The 23,777-nt window shown below is 40.3% G+C and overlaps 1 protein-coding gene, 1 long non-coding RNA gene and 1 pseudogene across 4 annotated transcripts in view; 1 reads left to right on the top strand and 2 right to left on the bottom strand.

Moving 5' to 3' along the window:
* LOC123591531 overlaps positions 1-8,933 on the top strand; it is a 73,399-nt gene extending 64,466 nt beyond the window's left edge. For all 3 annotated transcript variants that reach the window (XR_006709392.1, XR_006709393.1, XR_006709391.1), the window contains one exon: positions 8,891-8,933. This is a non-coding gene — a long non-coding RNA (uncharacterized LOC123591531). The remainder of the gene's footprint in view (positions 1-8,890) is intronic.
* EP300 (E1A binding protein p300) overlaps positions 1-23,777 on the bottom strand; it is an 84,830-nt gene that overhangs the window by 8,286 nt on the left and 52,767 nt on the right. The window contains exons 11-27 of the mRNA XM_045465958.1: positions 23,502-23,579; positions 21,935-22,044; positions 19,510-19,647; positions 18,419-18,856; positions 17,019-17,198; positions 16,657-16,801; positions 14,705-14,823; positions 13,092-13,331; positions 12,150-12,238; positions 10,072-10,152; positions 7,722-7,778; positions 6,832-6,909; positions 5,029-5,096; positions 2,205-2,355; positions 1,939-2,085; positions 1,228-1,341; positions 116-281 (exon numbers count right to left, since the gene is read on the bottom strand). Coding sequence (XP_045321914.1) covers positions 116-281; positions 1,228-1,341; positions 1,939-2,085; positions 2,205-2,355; positions 5,029-5,096; positions 6,832-6,909; positions 7,722-7,778; positions 10,072-10,152; positions 12,150-12,238; positions 13,092-13,331; positions 14,705-14,823; positions 16,657-16,801; positions 17,019-17,198; positions 18,419-18,856; positions 19,510-19,647; positions 21,935-22,044; positions 23,502-23,579 — 2,399 coding nt within the window. The remainder of the gene's footprint in view (positions 1-115; positions 282-1,227; positions 1,342-1,938; positions 2,086-2,204; positions 2,356-5,028; positions 5,097-6,831; positions 6,910-7,721; positions 7,779-10,071; positions 10,153-12,149; positions 12,239-13,091; positions 13,332-14,704; positions 14,824-16,656; positions 16,802-17,018; positions 17,199-18,418; positions 18,857-19,509; positions 19,648-21,934; positions 22,045-23,501; positions 23,580-23,777) is intronic.
* Positions 2,714-2,813, bottom strand: LOC123592300 (annotated as a pseudogene).

Raw genomic sequence — 23,777 nt, 5'->3', positions numbered from 1 at the left:
CTTTGAAAAAGGGAGAACAAACAGAAGATTTTTGTTAAGATAGTCAAATGACAGAATACAGAGCAGCAGGATTAGTAAATTTCCAGTTCTGTCATCGCCCCTCACTCCTCCTGACCTTGTAGTCATGGACGATTCGCTCAGACACGGCCTTGTCAAGCATCTTTTTATACCACTCCTGCAGTCGCTTGGGCTTCGGTATCTTCTGGTCAGGAGGATGGCAATGGAAGATATAGTCATCTCCCTCGCTCGGGGGACATGCCCAAATATGCCCTGTTGTATATCTATCAACACAAATAGACGGAATATTCAAGAGAAAAATTTATCATCCATTCCAGAAAGAATGCTACAAGATGGAGTCAGTACAGAAACCAATGACTTTTTTTTTTTTTTTACAAGATAATACAAAAGTGTACAATTTAGCATCAGACCAAAATTCTGAGGCCAGAACCAGGCATAATCCTGGATCTAAAACTCCCAAAAAAAGACCCCAAAAAAGCTGCATTTGAAGACCCAAAAACTACAATGCAAAGGAATATGGGTCCATTCCAACAAGAGAGCTAAACGAGATGCAAAATGTTAAGAGGAACAGCTTGCAAGGTGAAGTGGTGAATATTCTTAAGCACACATACATATACTTGAAGGTAAGTATACATATACTTGATATATGTATCTCCCGACCTTAGTCTGTTTTTGGTTCTGAAAACCCAGGTTTCAGAGATCAACTGCCGTTTTAAGATTCTGGCCTTAAGTAACAATCAACCTTGAAATCAAACTGTACCCAACAGCTTAACTGAACTGAATAAAACCAATCTGGGACAAGTACAACTAGGGTCAAAATATCCCTTACTGTCAGACTGGCAGCACTGAGAAAAGGGGCCAAAAAGTCACATATCTGTACGTTTTAACTTAGGTCTTACCACAACAACACAGTGATTAGTTTAAAACCTAGTTAGTTTAAGCTAATTGCTTTTAAAAAATAGCATTTATCAGGGTGCCTGGGTGGCTGAGTTGGTTAAGTGTCTGACTTTGGCTGAGATCAGGATCTTGCGGATTTTGAGTTCTACCCCGCATCAGGCTTTGTGCTGTAAGTGCGAAGCCTGCATCGGATCCTCTGTCTCCCTCTCTTTTTGCCCCTTCGCTGTTCACGCACTCTCAAAAATAAATGATCAAAAAAAACCAAAAACCAAAAAACAAAAAAGTAAAAATAGTATTGATCAATATTCTTACCCTAATTTCTTGACGTATTCTAAATATCCAATTAGAATTTCATGATACACTGCGGTCCTCAAGCATTTAGGACGGAAGAAATGAACACTGTCGAGGTATGATATGTAAACTCTCCTATACAAAGTGGGGAGAAAGAAACCAAGTCAAGAAACCAACTCCTTATGTGACTTGTGACATCATATTTTCTCTCTTCTGGTTTTTTTTTTTTTTTTTTTTTTACCTCATTTGTAATGCACATCACGTAGTCACAGATAAATGACTAGACTGTGAACACTTCAGGGGAGTTTCATGAGCCTATGGCTCTATTCTAATCTCAGTGCCCAGTAGAGCCTGAAGCAGAGTATATGAATCAGTATTTATGGATCCAAATGTATTCTGGCAGTGTTCTTATTCTGGGCTTTATACTATTTCGGAAACAAGAAATTCAAAACCATATCCTAACTTTTTTGTGTGACATTCTTTCATATACCTCTCAGGCAAGGTACTTGTTAACACAATCTAGATTTAAGCCCACTGCTTCCCACTTGTGATTTGAGGCTGTTGTTCATATCCCTTTCCTGATATACTAAGGCCACAGAAGAGTGTTACTGAGCAGTGAGAATCCACATTTCCATTTCCAAACCAAGTACATCAGTTTCTTGCCCATGATGCTTTTTGCCTATTAAACTTCAAACTCCCATTTAAATTGGAAGGCAGATGTTTAATTCCTACCTCTGGTTGGGCGGAGGGCAGTCAGAGCCATACTCTTGAACGTGCATGCCAAAGAAACATAAGTCAACACCGTCTATCTCTTCAAAGGCAAAGAGGGCTTTGGTTCGGTATGGAAAGGATTCTGCCATCTCTCCACTATCTACAAACCTACACAATTCAGATTAGAGGGAAAAACCACAACACCTCATTCAGATCAGAATCATCAGCAGTGACTGTATAAGTATTTGCAGAACCAAAGGAGAAGAAAAGGGAAAATTACTAGATACCTTGCTTTCATGCCTGGTTTGACTTCCACAGTTTTGTCAGAAGCATGAACTACCCGAACAGTGACCTCTCCTGACTCAGGGTGATTTTGTCGCCTAAGAAAGTCATTCACACGATTCTCCAGAAAGGTGCCAAGCCTGGTAGATGGCAACCCTAGGAATGTAGAAGTGAAAAGTTCAGTTGTAACCACAGTGCAAATTTATTTCTATCAAGTCTTAGACTTCAATATCAAATATCATTTCTGTTTTGGTATAAATAGGATAAACTTTTATTAAAAGCTAGCAATGTGGGGGTTCCTGGGTGGCCTGGTCGGTTAAGTGTCCGACTTTGGCTCAGGTTATGATCTCATGGTTCATGACTTCGAGCCCTGTGTCAGGCTCAGTGCTGACAGCTCAGAGCCTGGAACCTGCTTCAGATTCTGTGTCTCCCCTGCTCTCTCAAAAATAAACATTAAAAAAATTGAAACAAAAAACAAAAAACAATGTGGTCAATACATGAAAACAATTTTTTTAAAAATATGGACTATTCCACAAATTTGTGTACCAACCTTGCACAGGAGCAATGCAAATCTTTATATCATTCCAATTTTATTTTTTAAAAAAAAAATTTTTTTTTTTTCAACGTTTATTTATTTTTGGGACAGAGAGAGACAGAGCATGAACGGGGGAGGGGCAGAGAGAGAGGGAGACACAGAATCAGAAACAGGCTCCAGGCTCTGAGCCATCAGCCCAGAGCCCGATGCGGGGCTCGAACTCACGGACCGCGAGATCGTGACCTGGCTGAAGTCAGACGCTTAACCGACTGCGCCACCCAGGCGCCCCTATATCATTCCAATTTTAGTATAATTTTAGTATAGGTGAGGCAGGCATGGTAGCCAATACTTAAAAAAAAAAAATTTTTTTTTAAATATTTTTGAGAGAGCGAGCGAGTGAGTGAGAGCGCACGCATGAGTGGGGGAGGAGTAGAGAGAGAGGGAGACACAGAATCCGAAACAGGCTCCAGGTTCTGAGCTGTCAGCACAGAGCCCGACACGGGGCTGGAACTCACAAACTGCGAGATCATGACCTGAGCCGAAGCCGGACGCTCAACGGACTGAGCCACCCAGGCGCCCTGGTAGCCAATACTTCTTTTTTTTTTTTCAACGTTTATTTTTTGGGACAGAGAGAGACAGAGCATGAACGGGGGAGGGGCAGAGAGAGAGGGAAACACAGAATCGGAAACAGGCTCCAGGCTCTGAGCCATCAGCCCAGAGCCCGACGCGGGGCTCGAACTCACGGACCGCGAGATCGTGACCTGGCTGAAGTCGGATGCTTAACCGACTGAGCGACCCAGGCGCCCCTAGCCAATACTTTTTAAATGTTCTCCCCTAACCTTTTAGTTGGGAAAATTTCCAATCTCAGATGTTAAAACAAAGAACATCCATATGCACTTTCCCTTGACTGTAGTAATATTTAAAAATAACAATGGCTGGGTATTAGGAAAAACCTTGCAGGAGTAAAAGCAACCTGTAGGTCAGCAAAAATTTGCAAAGGCATCTACAAAATTAAATCAAATACTATCGCGAGATAATACCAACTGTATGATACAATCTTTGACTACCACTCCCCCAAATCCCCAATCAAGATTATAAAAGAAGCCCCAACTAATGGTATGGATAAAACTGAGGTAATGACTCATGGGATGGCAACTCTGGACAAATATTTCCACATGTGGCCCCTGTTAAGAAATGCCCCAAAATGAAGAAATGTAGGAAAAAGAAAAACATGTATCCAGCGCACCTGGGTAGCTCAGTCAGTTGAACATCCAAATCTTGATTTTGGCTCAGGTCACGATCTCACGTTTTGTGGGATAGAGCCCTGTGTCAGATTCTCTCTCTCCCTTTCTGTTTACCCCCCTACCCCCAGAGGTCTCCCTCCCTCCAAGAAACATTAACAAACAAACAAACAAACAAGAAAACCACATATCCTCCACATGTACAATTTTTTCCCTTAAGTCTAATAAATTTCTCTAATGTTTATTTAAACATTTAAATAACGTTTATTGGGGGGCCTGGGTGGCTCAGTCGGTTAAGCAGCCGACTTCAGCTCAGGTATAATCTCTTGGTCCGTGAGTTTGAGCCCCACATCGGGCTCTGTGCGGACAGCTCAGAGCCTGGAGCCTGTTTCAGATTCTGTGTCTCCCTCTCTCTGACCCTCCCCTATTCATGCTCTGTCTCTCCCTGTCTCAAAAATAAATAAAACGTTAAAAAAATTTTTTTTAAGTAATGTTTATTATTATCATGTGCACTATCAGCACAGAGTCTGATGCAGGGCTTGAATTCACAAACCATGAGATCATGACCTGATCCGAAGTCAGAAGCTTAACTGACTGAGCCATCCAGGAGCCCCAGGTCTAATGAATTTTACACCACAAAGTACATTTACTATTTACCTTTAGGTAGATTATAGAAAAAATTTTGGGTTTTGGTTCTGACTTTGCTTAATTAAATATTTTAAATAAGGTTGAAGGAAGAAAATTCATTGTGGATGGTTTATTCTTTCTTTCCTTCCTTCCTATGTATCTATGTTCTATCTATAAGTTCTATCTATCTATCTATCTATCTATCTATCTATCTATCTATCTACCTACCTACCTACCTACCTACCTACCTACCTACCTACCTATCTTTAAGTTATCTCTATACCCAACAAGGGGCTTGAACTCATGACCAGAGATCAAGAGTCACATGCTCTTCCAACTGAACCAGCCAGGTGCCCCTTGAATGGTTATTTTTAACTATGCTTCAGTGAAGTATTGCCAAGATTTACTTGTAAGAATGAAACTTACTTTTAGCAGAAAACTTATTCTCTTTCCTGGTTCGTGCAGATTTCTTTAAACAGCCATCGCAGACAAATCTAAAACGTAAACCAGAACTTTGCTTACACAGCTTAGAGAAACACTTAAAGTAACATATGCCACAAAATTTACCATATATATGTACCAAATTAATCCAAAAGACAACCTGAGAAAAATATTTCTAAATATTTAACGAGTTAATCTAATTAATATACAAAGAGCATTATGAAGAAATCACTAAAAGAAAAAAAAAAAAGTATAAAAAACCATAATTGAAAAACATGCAAAAAACCATGAGGAAATGTTAAGCATATAAACATATAAGCATATAAACTGGTTGACATGTGACAAGATGATGGATTACAGATGAAAACAAGAATTTGGCCAATCACATTGGCAAAAATCCAAATGCCTACTGGCAGGAATGCAAATAAGTACACTTTGAGAGGAGTACCAGTAGATTTATTTATATGTATCTATATATCTCTATCTACATATCTATGCAGGGCTTGAACTCATAACCCTGAGATCAAGAGTCAGACATTTAACAGACTGAGCCACCCAGGAGCCCCAGTACCAACAGATTTAGAAGGTACACTCTTTGTCCGAATTATTTAAGGATGTGTGCGTAAGTAGAATTTCTTACTAAAACTTGAGAACATACAAGCGTTCATTAACCAGGTGACTGACCTTAAATCGCAAGAAGCACTGCAAGTCTCTCAACTATTCCTACCTACTCTGTAATTAAGGAGAACAGGAAAAAGGCATATCTAAAGACAAGCCATATACACATCAAATGACTGTGATTTTCCCTGTGTGTTCCTTTTTAGAAATGTGTAGATTAGCTGCCTCTTTTCTGTGACCTCCAAACCAGCATCAACAAAGCGTAGGGCAGTGCAGACATCCCATCCTTAAGTTTTTATTATTCATTTAAGTAATCTCTATCCCCAATATAGGGCTCAAACTTGTGACCCTGAGATCAAGAGTCACATGCTCTTCTGACTGAGCCAGCCAGGCACCCCTAGATCCCATCTGAATGAGTCACTTCATGCATAGACACTCCCACCCTTGGAACAGAGCTGGGATCAACTCTCATTCCTGGAGAGTAAAAGGAGACCCAGAGTACCAGACAAGTGTCAGAATGGACAAAAATCCACTCATTGCTGACAAAGTCTTTGATAATATGAAGCTTGAGTAAATACATGGAGAATATTCAGAAACAGAACATGGGGCTAAAGAATAGCTTGTTTATTAAAGTCTGTACCTAGTCATTTTTATGAAACTCTGTCTTCACTGGACGATAGCCATGAAACTTACTGTCCAACCCCCAAAACATCAAATCCTAACCAGCATCACCATTTAGCGTATCATTTACAGCATGACATTTTCTCAGAGGTAACAACAGAGCTGCCCCATCGACACCCTCCAGATCTTCTAATTTTCCTACTGTTGCCAGTATAAGTAGCGTTCAAAACCTGGCAACTTTAATTGCTTCTAACACACCCCTTTGCTAGTTTTCAGGTGCTAGAGATTTCTTATCTCTACTGATTTTTCAAAAACATTTATTTTTGATATAAATTCTTTACAAGAGAACTTTAAAAACCAACAGAGTAAAATATCTGTATTTGGATTAAAGCAATGCATGCAAATTAGAAGACCTATATTTTTGGATTCTAGCTTACTAAATGTTTTAAAAGTGAGTTTTAATTATCTCTTCCCATTCCCACTGCAAAACCAAAAACTTGCTAAAATGCACAATGAAAAGTAACTCTAGAAAAAATACTGCCATCTCACCCAGATGGCCAAATGATTTCATGATGAAGGACACAGATCTGATGCATCTTTCTTCCACACTCTGTACATTCAACAAACCTGAAAATGAAAAGCCAAAAAAAGTCAAGATGAAATCCAAAACTTTAACCAAATCAAAATTTCCCAACATTTCCCTTGATTTCTGAACAATTCAAAAGATAGCCAAACATCACATTCAAAGAAATGAATTAATAGCTATTTTTTTAAAAAGGTTTTTAGTTTTTAAAAGCTCTTTAATATTAACAGGCAGAACAAATTCAAAAGCAATTAAGTTAAGCTACCGAATGGGAAAATTTTTTTAATTGTTTAGATTTTATTTTTAAGTAATCTCTACACCTAACATGGGGCTCAAACTCACAACCCTGGGATCAAGAGTTGCACGCTCTACCGACTGAGCCAGCCCAGTGCCCCTGAATGTGACCATTTTAAATGGACCGTGGGTAGACAGTAATAAGTGAAAGCTCACTGCTGCTTTTTTAAACTTCCAAAGAAGTCCGACACCATCCTACCCATTTTAGGCGTGCCCAGAGTACTGGCACAGTTCAGTGCTCTGAATGGCCTGGCTACAAAGTAGGGGAGCATGAAGACGTTTGAAAATGCACCAGGAAACAGGGACAGAACACAGGACACCGAGCAGAGGTGTGTTGTGGCTTCACATGGGCCCATAAAGCACCAAACTATCAGTTGGATTTAGTGAAATCTAAACGAATATGGACTATAAAGCAAACTTCTACTTTCTACCATCTATGCTGCACGTACGTTATGTACAGGTATCCTCAGGATATAGAACCATCTCACTGCCGCTGCAAACCAAGAGAACGAAGGAAGAAGGAACACCAAAGTGTACTGATTATTCAAGGGAAATTACTTACAGTTCAGGATCCAGTGTGTCATTTTTTCTCTTGGAAAATTGTTCTTTATTTATTGTACTAAGGAGAAAAGAGGGACACAATGAGCAAAAGTGATATGGAGAGAGGAGCAGTCTGACCACTATTCTAACCAAAGGAACAAATCTTGTAAACGAATTATACTTCTAAGAAAATACTGAGAATATCATTAAACAGGTACATTCTTGGCTCCCACAAAACGTACAATAACAAAGGAATGCCTTTGTTTTTAGAAAGGAATTTATAGTAAATCTATTTCCCCTTATAGGAAATGGAGAACCCAGGAACTCAACAACTGGAAACATGAGTCTGTTCTTTTCTTTCTGGAGAATTTTAATATATATTAAATATTATAACTTATTTATATATATGTAATTTTATACTTATGTGTATGCATATATGTACTCATTTATTTTGAGAATAAGCGAGGAGGGGAGGGGCAGAAAGAGAGGGGGAGGGGGAGGGGGAGAGGGAGAGAGAGAGAGAGATGGAGGGAGGGAGAGGGAGAGGGGGACAGAGAGAGAGTGAAAATCCTAAGCAGGCTCCGCACCATCAGTGCAGAGCCTGACACGGGGCCTGAACTCATGAACTGGGATATCATGACCTGAGCCGAAATCAAGAGTTGGATGCTTAACTGACTGAGCCACCCACGCACCCCTCTTCTTTTCCTTTTTAAATCTTGTCTACTACTCTTAACATCAGGTTTTTATACCTTTTTTTTTTCTTTTTTAAAGATTTTATTTTTAAGTAATCTCTACAGCCAATGTGGGCTTGAATTCACAACACTGAGATCAAGAGTCACATAACTCCACTGACTGAGCCAGCCAGGTGCCCCTAGTATTTGTATCATTTAATAGTTGAATGTTCCTAGACTGAGCTATGAAAGATGGTGTATATGGAAGAAGCTAAACCACTAAAATTAATACTCTAGTCAAACAACTTTTTATATTATAAATAAAAAAAGCCTCAATATTAAGAATACCTATTTCAGGTTATTTACAGTTACCCAGAAAGGGTAATTTTAAAGGGTAAAAATTCTTCATTTTATAGTATTTAAGACTTTCACATGGCCTCCTATCCTGAAATCTAGCATACCACACAACTCCTAGCCTCACAAATACAGACGCTAACAGTCTCATTCCTTCTCCACCTAGAATAAACTTCAGGAGGCCCAACTGTGACTACTGCGACTCCCCTTCACAAAAATGAGGACATCTCCACCTTCAAACCATTTCCTACTGGTTATGGTTCTAGACATTATTCTCTAAATGACCGAAGGCACTGCAACTCAAAGTGTGTTCTAAAGACCAGCAGCGCAGAAAGACCCAGAAGCTTGTCAACAATGCAGCCTCTCAGGCCCACTACAGACCTGCAGAATCGGATGGGGGTTTCTGTAGTCCTCAGTGTAAGAGATGCACTGTCCTAAGGTTTAGGACATGTGGGAAGTCCCTCAACTGTACCAACGGTAAGGCTGCCTTCCTTTCCACATCAGGGAAACCTAGTTAAGAGCTGTCAGCCTAATTCAATTCACCCAAGGGTCAGAAAATTTCCTTAAGGCTAGACTCTACCACATCATATTTCAATAGTAACTGAAGGAAAAGTGCAACGTTAAGACTTAATTTGGAAAAGCGAACCAGTTTTTCCTCAGAAGCCCTATATTAACTAGTAATATAACAATTCCTCACTTTTTGGAATGTTCTGAACCGCTTCTGCTTATTATAGGTTAAACCAGGAAAGAAGGAACCCAAGAATATTAAAAGCACAGTAACTACATCTTAGCGATCAGAAGAACTATTAACTAATTTGGCCTACGTCTGAAATTTGTCCTGGAATTTAGCAAGAGCTTGTGAGACTGCAAACACCCAACCAGTCTCTCTCTTCTAGGTCACTCTAATAAATGGCTACGTGATGAAGGCTGTAAGGTAGTTATTTGTTCAATTCCCGCAAACTTAAAACCATTAATAATAAAGTTCTCTTGCACTACAGTCTTCCAGTTTTTAGGCAAAAAGCTCATTGTTTCCTTATAAAGAGAGATCGAAATGACCATCCAGTGTTGATATATTTCCTAGATTAGGGTTGACAGAACTTTCTGCTGTGACGGAAATGTTCTCTATCTGTGCTGACCAACATGGCAGCCACTAACCACAAATGTCTGTTTAGCACTTGCAGCGTGAGTATAATGTTTTATTTCCTTTTCATTAATTTGTATTTAAATAGCAAACTGGCTAACGGCTACTACACGGGCCGTGTAACTCAAGACCACTTAAAAAAGCTTTAGCATCAGCACTTGACAACACACCAAGACAGCACTTCCCAAAATAATGCAGTTACTTACGTTTGAGGCTGGGAAGGGTCATCCCCCAAAGAAACGCTCTCCCCTTGGATTTCATTGAAACACTTCTCACAGAAATGATACCTGTCGGCAAGAAGGCCATACTGGGGTGAACTGTTCCGTTCACACAACACAGCCCAAGCCAAGCAACGAAGCCACCAATCACAGCAGGCCAAGGAGGGGGACGGGAGCAGAGAGCAGGTCATCAACGGCGACAAGGACATTCAATGATGCAGATTTATGGGCCCCACAGTTTGGGTTTTTTTGTTTTTGTTTTTTTGTTTTGTTTTTTTTTTTTTTTTGCAATCAAAGCCAAGTGCAGACAACGACAAGCATGAGGGAGAAAAAAAAAACACAAAACAAACGAAGAAATGAGGGATTGCAGGACAACAAAAAACATAAAAGCAAGACAAGACAACACAAAGCAGAAAGCCAAGGCAAAGCACAGATTAGCATTAAATATCTCAAATGGGATCACAAGCAGCAAATGATTACAGCAAATAAAACAAAAAAGTATCACTTACACAGACCTACATTCTTTCATTTTAGTAATTAATGCTATTTGATGCAAATAATCAAAAAGGGGAAGGATAAACATACTGGAGAGAGAAGAATTGCTAATCTATTACTGAAACACAGCAATCACACACTTCTCCCCATTTCCAATAACAGCAAAATAAATAACAAAAAATTCACTCTACGAATACAAGACCAGGAAGCAATTACCTAAAAACAACCCTGGGTTGAAAAAAACCCACAAAATTTCTTTTTGCTTCCCAAGGAAGGCATATAAATTTAAAAAATTCTCTATCTTTCAATGAAAAATCTGCACAAGTGCTTAAATATGGATTGTAGCCATCAACTGACATAGTTTAAAAGGCAAGAAAGAAAGGCAGTGGTGTGTGCAGGCACATGATGACATGTTCTGGATACAAAGATTACAAACACTGTAGATTCATGTTAAAAAATCCAAACTGGTATAAATGTCGAGACTGCAGCATGAGAAGAACTTCAAGCCGGTTGATAACTTGTTTTTTTAAAATGCAAGTGCTTTTAACAACTTGAGGGTTTTCCCCAGGTATTAAGAGTGAAAAACTGTGGATTCTAATGATTACAACAAACCATTAGGAGAGCGCACCTTTTTGTCATCAAAACAAAAAGTTCAAGCGACTTTTTCAAAGCTGGAAATGCATCTGTAGCACACAAGTTCAGCAAAAACCACCACCATGAGCTTGGTTTTATTAAAAGGTATTAACTGCCCAGCCTTGTTATTACCGTTTCAGAGCCCCTAAACATTCTGTGCATGTTATATTGTAGGCTAATTAATGAATCTAGGAGACAGATCTTAGTTAAAATAGATTACTGAATGCCATCTCTGGGATTACAGCCATTGTTTGGGCAGGAGAAGATAAAGCAGGGGCACCTAATTTATTACAACTCTAACATCCACTGTCATATGCAAGTCTTTTTTTAAGTAAGTCTGGTGCAGACCTATTTTTGGAGGTACTCCTTTTTATATGGTTAACCCGGGCAAAGCAGAAACTCTGAAATCCTGTTTTCAAATGCTCTGAGAAGAACAATTTATGGAGAGGCTGCACACAAAAATGAAACATATCCCAAATGATACAGCTGGCTAACAAACTTTTGGTTAAAAGTTTGTGGATAGTTTTTGGGAAAGGCGATAGCAGCAGTTTCATGGACAAGAAAACACTAATTCGTTCACAAATTTTCTCAGTTTGCCTCAGGCTGTGGTAAGCTGTGAACGGAAATGGGAAAGAGAAGCGGGGGCCACGATGTAATCCCATCTATGCCACCAACTCTTTGAGCTGCTTAACCTCCCAAGGCTTTGAGTTCCTGCCTTATAAAAAATAAGGGGCCAGATAACTGACAGAAGGCTACTTCCTGCTAGAAAACTACACTAATTCTGCAAAAAAGGCAGAATGCTAGGACCAGAACTTGTGCTGTACAGCTGTTTTCAAGCAAGGTACACATGACCATGAATGTATGTGTGCTGGTCCATCCGCATGCAGTCCCTGGACACACGGATACACGGACCATGGTCCACACATAGTTGAGCTTACCTGTTCTGGTAACTGTAGTAAGTGGCATCACGAGGGATTGTGCATAACTGTTTGCCATAGCAACAGAGTGTCTGTGGAGAGAACTCCAACTGCAACAGAAACCATTTGTTAAATAGTACACACACCTGCAAGACAAGCTAGAATATTTACACTGGCAAATCAGAAACAAAAGTCAGTGAATTCTTAGTTCTCATTTATGCAGTTAACGAGCTATTTCAGTTTCCAAGGCAATACACAGAACCACAACCATTCTAGTTGACTATACTATAGCAGTCCCACTGATCCACAGGCAGAGACCATTAGTAGATGCCTAAGATTGTGGACCGCACCAAACCCTATACATACTGTGGTTTTCCCTATACGTACGTAACTATGACAGCGTTAACTTACTAATTAGGCACAGTAAGAGATTAATAACTAGTAATAAAATAGAACAATTACAATAGCATACTGTAATAAAAGTTACGTGATTGTGGGCTCTCTCAATATCTTACTGCACTGTACCCACCCTTCTTGTGATGACAGAAGATATAATGCCTAGGTGATGAGATGAAGGGACATGAACGATGGAGGCACTGTGATGTAGCATAAACGATATTGACCTTTTGACAATACGTCAGAAGATGAATCTCTGCTTCTGGACCATGGTTGACTGAGATGGCGGGAAGTGAAACCACAGGTAAGGAGAGACTATGGTACAGTATTATGTCACCACTCTGAGGTAGGCTTAGCAGTCATATCCTTCAGCCACTTAGCAAAAAAACTCAATGGGACAAGAGGAGCTACATGTGAACTGGTGTGCAAGAAAACAACAGTACGTGCCAGGCACTGTGCACCCACAGATAAGTAAGATCCAAAGCCCTATTATGAGTTTACAATCTGATGATTCAGGATTCTATTAGTCAAGTTTTCAATAATTCTTACCATGCAAAAATTTCTTACCTTTCTGCCACAACAATATCCAAGGCTTTGCATTACTGGGTCAATTTCTTGTTCAAAGACCTCAGACAGCTTGGAGCAGTATTTGTACACCCGTGATGTTTTCCGATTATACAGCCAGGCATTGTTGAACATAAGCCAAATGTCATCCACATACTGCCAGGGCTCCTGATACTGTCCAGTGTCTAACTTCCTCTTGATGGTGGAAAGATCCATGGGGCTTTTCACAATATCAAAGTAATCCTAGAAGGGTAAGTGACACCAAGCAACATTACCCCAAAGTCTCAGTATATTTAAGGTAGCTGGTGTTTCTTCCTATAATCATTAATTTTCCAGAAAAGTTAAGTCGCTGTCCTGACTATATGTCCAAGGAATTAAGTTGATACCTATCACTTCTTTAAATTATTAGGCTACAGAGATATGAAGCAACTCAGAGGGCAGAAATAACAAGAGTCACTACATAAACTTTTCAGACAGCAGGCTGATGATCTACTAAAACAACTCCAGATACTTTACCACAGTGTATGTGTGATCCATTGAAACACCAAGAAGTAAAACAGCCTTAACATTTTAGTATTAAAAGGGGCCTACTCCTGAGAAAACTAAGCCCAGTGAACTTCAGTGATCTAAGGCCTCAAAAACATAGGGAAAAAGAAGTTCCTAATGAATTTTGCCCCTGTGAGCACTCCACTGCCTTATCCAATACCACTGACAAGCCTCAAATGAAGTGTGCCAGCGGTCTGGTGTGCAAAGGCAATTTTAAAAACAGAGGAAGTTAATTTGGGTCCATCTTTTCTACCAGAGCTACTGCTACTCAGGTGATAAAAATAAATAAGCCTACGACCCAGTAATCATGATCCTAGGTATATACCCCAAAGAAACAAAAACATATACCACACAAAAATTTTATACATGAATGTTCATTCACAGCAGCACGATCCTCAATAGCCCAAAAGTGTAAACAACTAAAATGTCCATCAACTAATGAATGGGTAACAAAAATGTGGCATAGCCGTCCAATGGAGTATTGCTGAGCCATAAAAAGGAAACAAGTACTGGTTCGTGCTACGTTATGAATGAACCCTGAAAGAAGTCAGTCACAAAGAAACACATACTATATAATCCCATTTAATGAAACATCCAGAATAAACAAATCCATAGAGACAGAAGTAGACTAGTGGTTGGATGGGGGAGGAAATGGGCATGAGGGCTCATGGACACAGGGATTCTTTTTTGGGGTGATGAAAATGATCCCAAATTGACCGTGGTGATGGCTGCACAATTCTGTCAATACACAAAAATCAATGAATTGTACAGTTTGGGAGTGTCTTGAATAATATGTGAATTATAGCTGAATAAAGCTGTTAACAAATTAAAAAAAAAATCAAAACTACCACCACAGGGGCACCTGGGTAGCTCAGCTGGTTAAGCGTCTGAGTCTTGATTTCGGTTCAGGTCACAATCTCAGTCAGGGGATCGAGCATGGCACAGCACTGGGGTCCATGCTGGGCACGGAGCCTGCTTAAGATTCTCTCCCCCACTTTCCCTCTGCTCCTCCTCAACTCACCTGCATGAACACTAAAAAAAAAGAAAAAAAAATACCACCACATACTTACAGGGATTCCTAGAAGTTGAGGGTCCACAGGTTGACGAAAGGGAAGGGATTCTGGATCCTGTCGGTAAAGTGCCTCCAATGTTGGCATCAGTGCCTGTCGTAACTCTTCTGGTTTAAAAACTTAAGAGCACAATTGAAATTAGTTATTAATTAAGTAAAAGCAAAAGAAAACGCTCAAGCTGAAGCTATTAAAACAAATCTCAAGAGCCACAAAACATAAAACTGCCTACACCATCTCCATGGAAATGCCACTTACAGCACACTTGCTATTTCTAATTTTTGGGCCACATCAGGTAGCGCCTTTAAATGGTGTCAGGTAGACACCATGTCTAGTCAGCTTTAAATACCCTGAACAGCTCAGCTACTTTTTCGATCAGAAATTCAGTTAAAATAGTCCTGACCAAGTAGAAACAGCATCCTAAGCATTCCGGAAATTTATGAAGACACTCGTCAAAAAAAATTCCAAAATATACTAGGGATGGCGGGGGAGAGGGGGGTGTGCTGTCAAAGAAGAACAGAAAGAGGCCCTCACTCATGAGAAGAGTATATAACAAGTCAGAAGACCTGATACTGTCTCACCACTAAAGGAATCAGAACCCCTGGCGGGAAGAGTCCCTCATTAAACTGCTTGATGTTTTAGAGCTTAGGAGGAATACATATATTTATTATCTTAATGACAAATGGTAGGTTCAAGTCTAAACAAAGAGAGAACTAAATTATTATTGCCCAAACAACAGACTCAACTGATCAAATTTCATTCCAGTGTACTTGGGTATGTTTCTAAAGTCAGGAAAGATTTGCTGGTGTGTCCCAAATGGAATTAATTTAAGCTATTATTTAAGAAGCTACTCATTAAGGGTCCAGGTTTGAGCTTTAAAACACTCTGAGCAGAGGCTTTGTTATTTCTTCTGTTTACAAAATAATTTTATCTTCAAGATAGCCTATTTGTTAGTACTTTAGATATTTTTCACGTCATAGTGGGGCAGCCATGAAAAAAATTAAACAGATGGGAGAGGATTCTTTGTTTCTCATATCTGGTTGTGCTCAAAAGAACAAAGTTGAACAAACTTGTGAAATTAGCTGTTTTAAAGACAGATTCCTAACAGTGAGATTGGGTTTCTTGCAGCCTACCTTAAAATACACCTTGATCATATAAACCTTATTTAAATCCAAGTAAATTTTTAACCTTAACATTTTAAGCTGCATTGTATTAATGGAACACCTTTATATACAGCATCTTTAGGAGCCGGCAGATTCCTCCCTTGAAAGAAGCCCTACCTGTGCCATAGAGGGTGTCACTAGAGCCCTAAGAAGTCCTAGTCCCAAAGTTGGTAAATCAATTTCTGTGGGAATTAAACAGAGTTTAACACTCTGTACTAAGCTGAGCTGCTTGCTCGGTTTGGCTCATTAATATTTAGGAGCTGGCTGGGAGCAGACTGAAATTGGTCTGCCTGGGTTCACTTAACCAGCTGAGTGAGCTGGGGCAAGCTACTTAACCTTGCCCAGCCTCAGGTTTTCAGTAACTGCCCAGAGTTGTTGTAAAGTTAGTAGATGGGAGAGTACGGGTGTGTGGCATGGTACCCGGTGCATACAGTAGGCTGACAATACGTAGTACTATTTATTATCGCTGCTACTGTTTCTTGCATTTTAGTCAAGGGTACGTAACAATTTCTTCCTCTGAAGAAAAGACAATTTTGAGAGGTTGTTAAGCACCCAACCCTGGAGAAATGAAGGGTGTGACTGACCCAGTGACTGCAGGAAGCAAATATACCTCCCACAGGAAAGACAAAGTCTTCTCCAACACCAGTAACAACACAGAGACCAGGCCAAAAGGGCTCCAAGCTTAATGAAATCACATCAAAGCCAATTTCTGAGACCAAGAACCCGACCCCATCTATTCAAAGTTTGTGTTTTTTTCCCTGCCTCCAGGAACAGAGAGCCTAAGAGACCTACTCTTCTTCTTTGACTGTCCCGGGGCTGGAGATGACTGGGTAGCCGAAGTACTCGGCTGGTCTTCCTCTTCTTTTGTTTCAGTTTTTAACTCCGTGCCTCTCTCCTCTGTTTCTGTAGGTTCCATTTTACAGTCTTCTGCTTTAGTCTGAAAGACAAGGTGAAATTTTTATTATTCCAAAGACTTGTCACCAGAAAGCAGTAAGATCACCGTCTTATTTATTCTCTCCTGTGGACAAATGCCTTTCTCATGTGGAAATCATGAAATGAGACCTAATTACCAGAATACTTTCCTGTAACAGGTTTAGTGGGGTTCCTAGACAGAGGTCCTACCCAAGTAACAGCAGCCGTTGCCCTACCCTCACCTCTGGGATGTCCTCCGGCTGAGTATCTGCTGGTTCTGGTTGATCCACTTCCATCTTAGCCTCCATTTTCACTTCCTGTGAAGGCTGCTTCTCAGGAATGGTCTGAGAATTCACTTCTGTGCTGCTAGTAGATGGAGGGTTTGATACCTGCCCTTCAATGCTTACAGCCGGCTGGGAAAGCTGGACAGAAAAGAGGGGGAAAAAACACAAAAGTTTGCCACGTATACAACCAGAATTCAAGCTCCGCATCAGGATGGTATGATTAACCACCTATTTTGAGGCTAGTATCATTCTATTCGTTTATGGTGCTTTCGTGTACTCGGCCTATTTCACTCCCTTGAAGTAAACTGTGCTTAAGAACAAGAGACTGAGGACTTGCAAAGGCCCACTGGCTGCTGTACATAAGAGAGCCCGCACTGGCTGTCATTCTGTGGCAGTGTGGGAGGAATGGGGTCGTAGAGCTGACTGCCTCCGAAGAGCTCACGTTTACAGAGAAGTAGAAAGAAAAGAAGGATGACTGGCTATTTTGTTTTGTTTTGAACTTATCAGCAGGAAAAGCTGCAAATGTACAGAAGTAGAATAAAATGAACTCCCACACTCACCACGTTTTAACGGGATAACTGGTAATTTCTTTATCCTAAGTCTTCCAATAAGAAACCTCATACCGAGTAGTCAGTATTTTCAGGAACTACCTGAATCAAAAGCTCCCTTTGTGCACTCTGCTGTTCCTCACCTATCAGAGGCTGGGATGAACCAGTTGCTTACTTATGGTGTTTTATGAAGTAGCTGTGACTCATGGGACTTCTTGGCTTACTAACAGGACAGAAACTAAAATATTAAGTATCAGTTAACAAGTAGAAAGTTCTATGCCCTGACACAGAGAATTGGTAACGATGTAGCTATTACATGTGAACTTGCATTTCTGCTACATACATAATGAGCCTCTCACAAGAAAGTTACAGACTGTTTCAGACCCATACTTTTCTCATTTTAGGTCATGATTTTCTAACCTTGGCTCGGACCACAGACATTCATAGATCCATGGTTTTGTTCGTTTGCTCTCAAATATTACAGGTCAGACTGTCTGAAAAAAGATTCTTTAAAATATATAAAACATACTATGGATTCTTTCTGCTTGCCACCCCACTTACATGCCTGTAAGCCTTGGAGTATAAGACAAAACACACCATGGTCAACATCGGACCTAAACAAAACCTTTGAGCTCCCTCCATGCTAGGTACTACAATGGCAAGAACAGGAAGGAAAAGAAAGTCCCTAACTACAGAGAGATTCTGGTCTAACTGGGGAGACAGCACAATACAGAATACAAACCGCACATAAATAATCTAACACTAGGGTACAGCTAGAAGGATTCTGCCAAAACACATGTCTCTGCTTACTGGAGTCGCAGGCTGCGGAGGCAGCAGCGGTGCCGTTGGGGTGGGAACAGATGCTGCTGTACTCTGCTGTGAGAGAGGCTGCTGCTGCGGCTGGTCGGCGGAAGGGGCAGCAGGAAGTGAAGGCTGAACTTGGGGAGGGAGTTGCGTTGGTGGCGGTGTAGGTGTCTGCCTTGGAGGTGGATGGAGAGCTTGGGTCTGTGGCCCAGGCGGCATGGCTGGAGGTGTAGGAACAGGGGCTGGAATTGCTGTTGCTGGTGGCTGCTGAGCCCCTATGCTTGGGGGAGTGTGGTGAGGCGTGGGGGTGCGACTAGGTACTGGAGAGGGTGAATTCTGATGCAGAGCTGATTGAGGGAGAGGGGGACAGTGAATGTGGCTCCCTTGAGACCCTGGAGGCATTATAGGAGAATTCACAGGGCAGGAAGAACTGGACATCTGTGCCTGTTAAATGAGAAACAGAACAAGATGACGACTCAGAACACAATGCAAGAAGTAATTACATAGGCAGCCTATATGCAATATGCTTCCACTTCAAAATATGTCAAAAATCTTGTTACTAGGGGCATGTCTTCAGATAATCCAACCAATGTAGTATTTAATTAAGTAGGCTTCAAAAAAACCCACCAGAATGGCCACAGCCACTGTAGAGGCACGGGACAGTTGAGTCCACAGTATTTTCTGCCTGGCTCTGCTCTCTTCAGTCACAGCTCTTTTGCATTAAAGTTCTAAGATTTCATTTTAAAAAGTGTGTGCTACTTTAACAAATGGTTACAACTATCAACTTAATCTACTTTGTTTGTAACAATTAGTAGCATTGCTATGTCATAGTAATCTCATGTTCAGAATTCATTTTAAAAAGTGTTCGCTACTTTCACAAATGGTTACAACTATCAATTTAATCTATTTTGTTTGTAACAAGTAGTAGCATTGCTATGTCATGGTAAACTCATGTTCAGAATACCATATGTCCATAATTGTTCTTATTAAAAACTTAAAAAAAAACCATCTATTTTGACCCATTATTTGTTGCCAGATCAAGAGAAGTTTCAAGGATCACAAAAACAAGTAAAAAAAAACCCATCCGTGGGACATACTTGAGACACCGGTGCCTGACCGCCAGACGGAGCCAAAGGCATATTCGTTACATTCATTCCCTGTGTTGAGAACTGAGTCTGGGGAAGGAACTGGCTCTGGCTGGAAGGCTGCTGCATGCGAGGCCCATAGCCCATTGGCTGCAGAGGGGGAAAAGAATAAACACAGAGCACCAAATTGCTTCATTGTGGTTATTCTACTATAGCCAGAATCCCCAACTACTCTGGTTCTGCTGAGGGGAAGGTGGGGTAGGAAAGGAAGAAAGTGTGCAACAGTGGACTCTCATGCAAAGATAGTGGAGAACACCCTCAAAGCTGACCAAGGCCTACTCTAAAGCAATTACAGGAGGTTACACACAAACCGATTCTCCCAATACACAAATGCACCTGACAAGGTACAGAAGTAACTGCTTTTGCATATTGTTTGTTAAGTGATCATGAACTACAACTTCATAAGGTCTTTGCTCATGTCATGATATTGTAACATCACAAATTATAAGACTCCATGATCGGTACAATTAAAATCTTACAAAAGCTGTGGCTGAACTCGGTAGCATTCATGGTCCACAAATACTAGAGGACTGTTATATCTCTTTCTTTTTATTTTTGGTGAAAACATGTTTATAGTAGCTTTATTCATAATAGTCAACAACTGGAAATATCTGAAATGTCCATCAATAGCAAAGAATAAACAAATTGTGGCACACTCACAAAATGGAATACTACTCAGCAATAAAAAATGGGATTACTGGGTGGCCTGGATGGCTCAGTTGGTTAAGCGTCCAACATCGGCTCAGGTCATGATCTCATGGTTTATGAGTGTGAGCCCCACGTCGGGCTCTGTGTTGACCGCTCAGAACCTGGGGCCTGCTTTGGATTTTGTGTCTCCCTCTCTCTCTCTGCCCCTCTCCCACTCACACATTTTCTCTCAAAAATAAATGTTAAAAAAATTTTTTTTAATGAATTATTGATATAAACAACAGTGTAGGTGAACATCAAAACCATCATGTTGTGCCAAAAAGGTCAGACACAATACAGTACATCTGAATGATCCCATTTATATGAAGTTAAGAAACAAGTAAAGCTAATCCAGGTTACAGAAATCATGGTATCCATTGTCTAAAGGGGGTAAGAATTAAGTAGAAGGAGGCATGAGGGTACTCTCCAGTGGAAATGTGCTTTATCTTGAGGACTGTTACATTTCATGTCTAAAATCCGCCCCCCCCCCCCCCCCCCGCCAATACAGGCCTTTAATAGAGAGAGAAATTATGAAATACCAAAGGCCAAAAACTTCACCAAACATTAAAAAAAAAAAAAAAAAAAAAAAAAGTAACAATCCTCAAGTATTTGTGGACCATGAATGCTACCAAGTTCAGCCACAGCTTTTGTATACAGCATTGGCACAACAATAAGATATTTATCTTATAACGATGGCAGTATGGCACCAAGACATGCTAGACAACTCCAAAATGGCTCAAGGATTAGAGGTGCTAGCTAATTCTCAAAGGGCTAGGATTGGGGTTAACATGGAAAGGTGGACTGCATAAGGAGCAGTGAGATGCTCAGAGTCCCTCTTCTCCAGTGTCTAGAACCAAGCAATTGTTCCTCCATCGTTCTTGCAAAAGACAGTTTCCTACCTGGGTAGGCTGTATGTTTGATGAGCATTATAAAAGAGAGAGGACTATCAAAGTGTGCAGACTACTAAACAATGAGACTCCAGGGAAAGGTGACTGGATGCTCTTATGAGTTTTCTAGTACTAGGACTATGAATAGTACTTGGAAACAAAAATTTTTTAAGTGTTTATTTTACACAGATTATAATCAAGAGAGTTAACTATATTGGATCCTATAATACATACACTTTAGAAACTTGGTTTTTCATTTAAGGCTGTAAACAGCTTTTATGCCAACATGTAAGTTCTGAAATTATTGCTTGTAGAGCATTACAATTTATGAATGTACCTGAATCCCCTACTGCACATTCAGGATGCCACTTCCCCCCCCCCCCCCCAAAAACAGAGTATACAAGATGCTTAACATGAATTTTCTCCAAATGATATCCTTTTGGTATCTTAGTGATGATTTCTTTAGGATACATTTCTAAAAACAATTTATAGGTAAAAGAGATAGATAAAAATTAGGGATTTTAGTATTTACTGCCTGCCTAATTATGGTATATGGTTTAGTTTTTTCCTACTCCACTTTAAAAAAATAACTACCCTCAACTCCAAAACACATATATAATCATTTATTAAGTGTATAATAAAGGCCAAATACAATAGAATTAAAGATAAAAATCTGGATTAAAGTTACTCACTTATAATTAGCTATTTAAGCAACTATAAGCATTGTTTACAAAGTACAAACAGATAAAAAGGATTTTTAAATGTTAAAGGCCAAGATAATTACCCAAAGATGTCAAACTTACTGGGTTGAGAGTTCCAGGCTGAGCTAACTGTCCATGGTGCTGAAGAGGAGAGGTTTGCCGGGGTCCAATTGGGGGCTGGGGCATACTCATCTGGCCAAATTGATTCATACCTGTGAGTAAGTACAAAATATTAGATCTGAATGCCTTCATGGAATTGGAGAACTAAAGACAGAATTCTGATTCTGTGACATTTTATCAGGACAAATAAAGGAACCAGTTTTCAACTGTGAATGAATTGGTTCCATTTATAGCCACACTGTTACTTAACATAAGGTCTCTGAATAAAATTTTACAATTTAGAATAAAATCCATCTTGACCAGTTGTTTTTATTTATTTTTAATAATTTTTTTTTAAGTTTATGCATTTACTATTGACACAGAGAGCACAAAAGATAGGCAGAGGCAGAGAGAGGGAGACATAGAATCCGAAGCAGGCTCCAGGCTCCAAGCTGTCAGCACACAATCCGACACAGAGCTCGAACCCACAGACCATTAGGTCATGACCTGAGCCAAAGTCAGACACCTAACCGACTGAGCCACCTAGGTGCCTGGACCAGTTTAAAAAAAAAAAAAAAAAAAAAAAAAAATTTAGCATTTATTTATTATTGAGAGTTAGAGAGAGACAGTGCATGAGCATGGGAGGGGCAGAGAGAGAGGGAGACACAGAATCTGAAGCAGGCTCCAGGCTTTGAGCTGTCAGCACAAGCTTGATGCGGGGCTCAAACTCACAAACCGTGAGATCATGACCTGAGCTGAAGTTGGACGCTTAACCCACTAAGCCACCCAGGAGCCCTTGGACTGGTTGTTTTTAAATGGATGCTCGACCATTTCATGTCTTTGCCACCTGCCAGCCAAACTGTGTTCCACACCCTTCCTTTCTCCTTGGTCTCCAAATCCAAAATATGTTCTGATTTCTCGAGTAGGATACACGCTGCTGGGCTGAGGCAGAAATTAAGGTGACAAGAATAGTATTTAAAAAAAAATTTTTTTTAATCTTTATTTTTGAGAGAGATACAGAGTGCAAATCGGGGAGGAGAAGAGAGAGAGGGAGACAGAATCCGAAGCAGATTCCAGGCTCTGAGCTGTCAGCACAGAGCCTGACACAGGGCTTGAACTCACACACTGAGAGATCATGACCTGAGCCGAAGTCAGATGATTAACCGACTGAACCACCCAGGCGCCCCAAGAATAATTTTATAGTACACCAGAGACTGTTTTAAAAAGCCATGGTTGGGCACCTTGGTGGCTCAGTCGGTTGAGCATCTGACTGTTGATTTTGGCTCAGGTCACGATCTCACAGTCTGTGGGGTCGAGCTCCACATTGGGTTCCACGATGACAGTGTGGAGCCTGCTTGTGATTCTCTCCCTCAAAACAAATAAACTTTGAAAATAAAAAAGCTATGGTGAGGGGCACTTGGCTGGCTCAGTTGGTAGAGCATGGGACTCTCGATCTCAGAGTCATGAATTCAAGCCCCATGTTGGATGTTAGACGTGGAGCTTACTCTGGGAGAAAAAAAAAAAAAAAAGCCATGGTTAAATAAACATATGGATTTCTTTCATAACTTACCAGGCTGTGGAGTTATCCGAGGCATCATCTGGTTTGGCACACTGCCACGGATCATAGATGGGTCAGGCAGAGGGCCATCTAGGGTAGAATAGAGAAATGGTTAGAAAAATCATCTTTGGCAAGCGGCACTTTTGTTTAAAAAAAAAACAAAACACAAAATATCTTTAGTAGTATCTTGAAAAATTCAGCCTGAATCTCCAAAGAATAAAGCTATGAATTTAGACAAGAACCTGAAGAAAACTGTTAGTTCTGGAATATAAGAAAAGCCTCCAAATA

Source organism: Leopardus geoffroyi, chromosome B4 (genome assembly GCF_018350155.1).
Source record: "Leopardus geoffroyi isolate Oge1 chromosome B4, O.geoffroyi_Oge1_pat1.0, whole genome shotgun sequence".
Taxonomy (NCBI): Eukaryota; Metazoa; Chordata; class Mammalia; order Carnivora; family Felidae; genus Leopardus; species Leopardus geoffroyi.
This window is presented reverse-complemented; position numbering and strand designations above follow the sequence as displayed.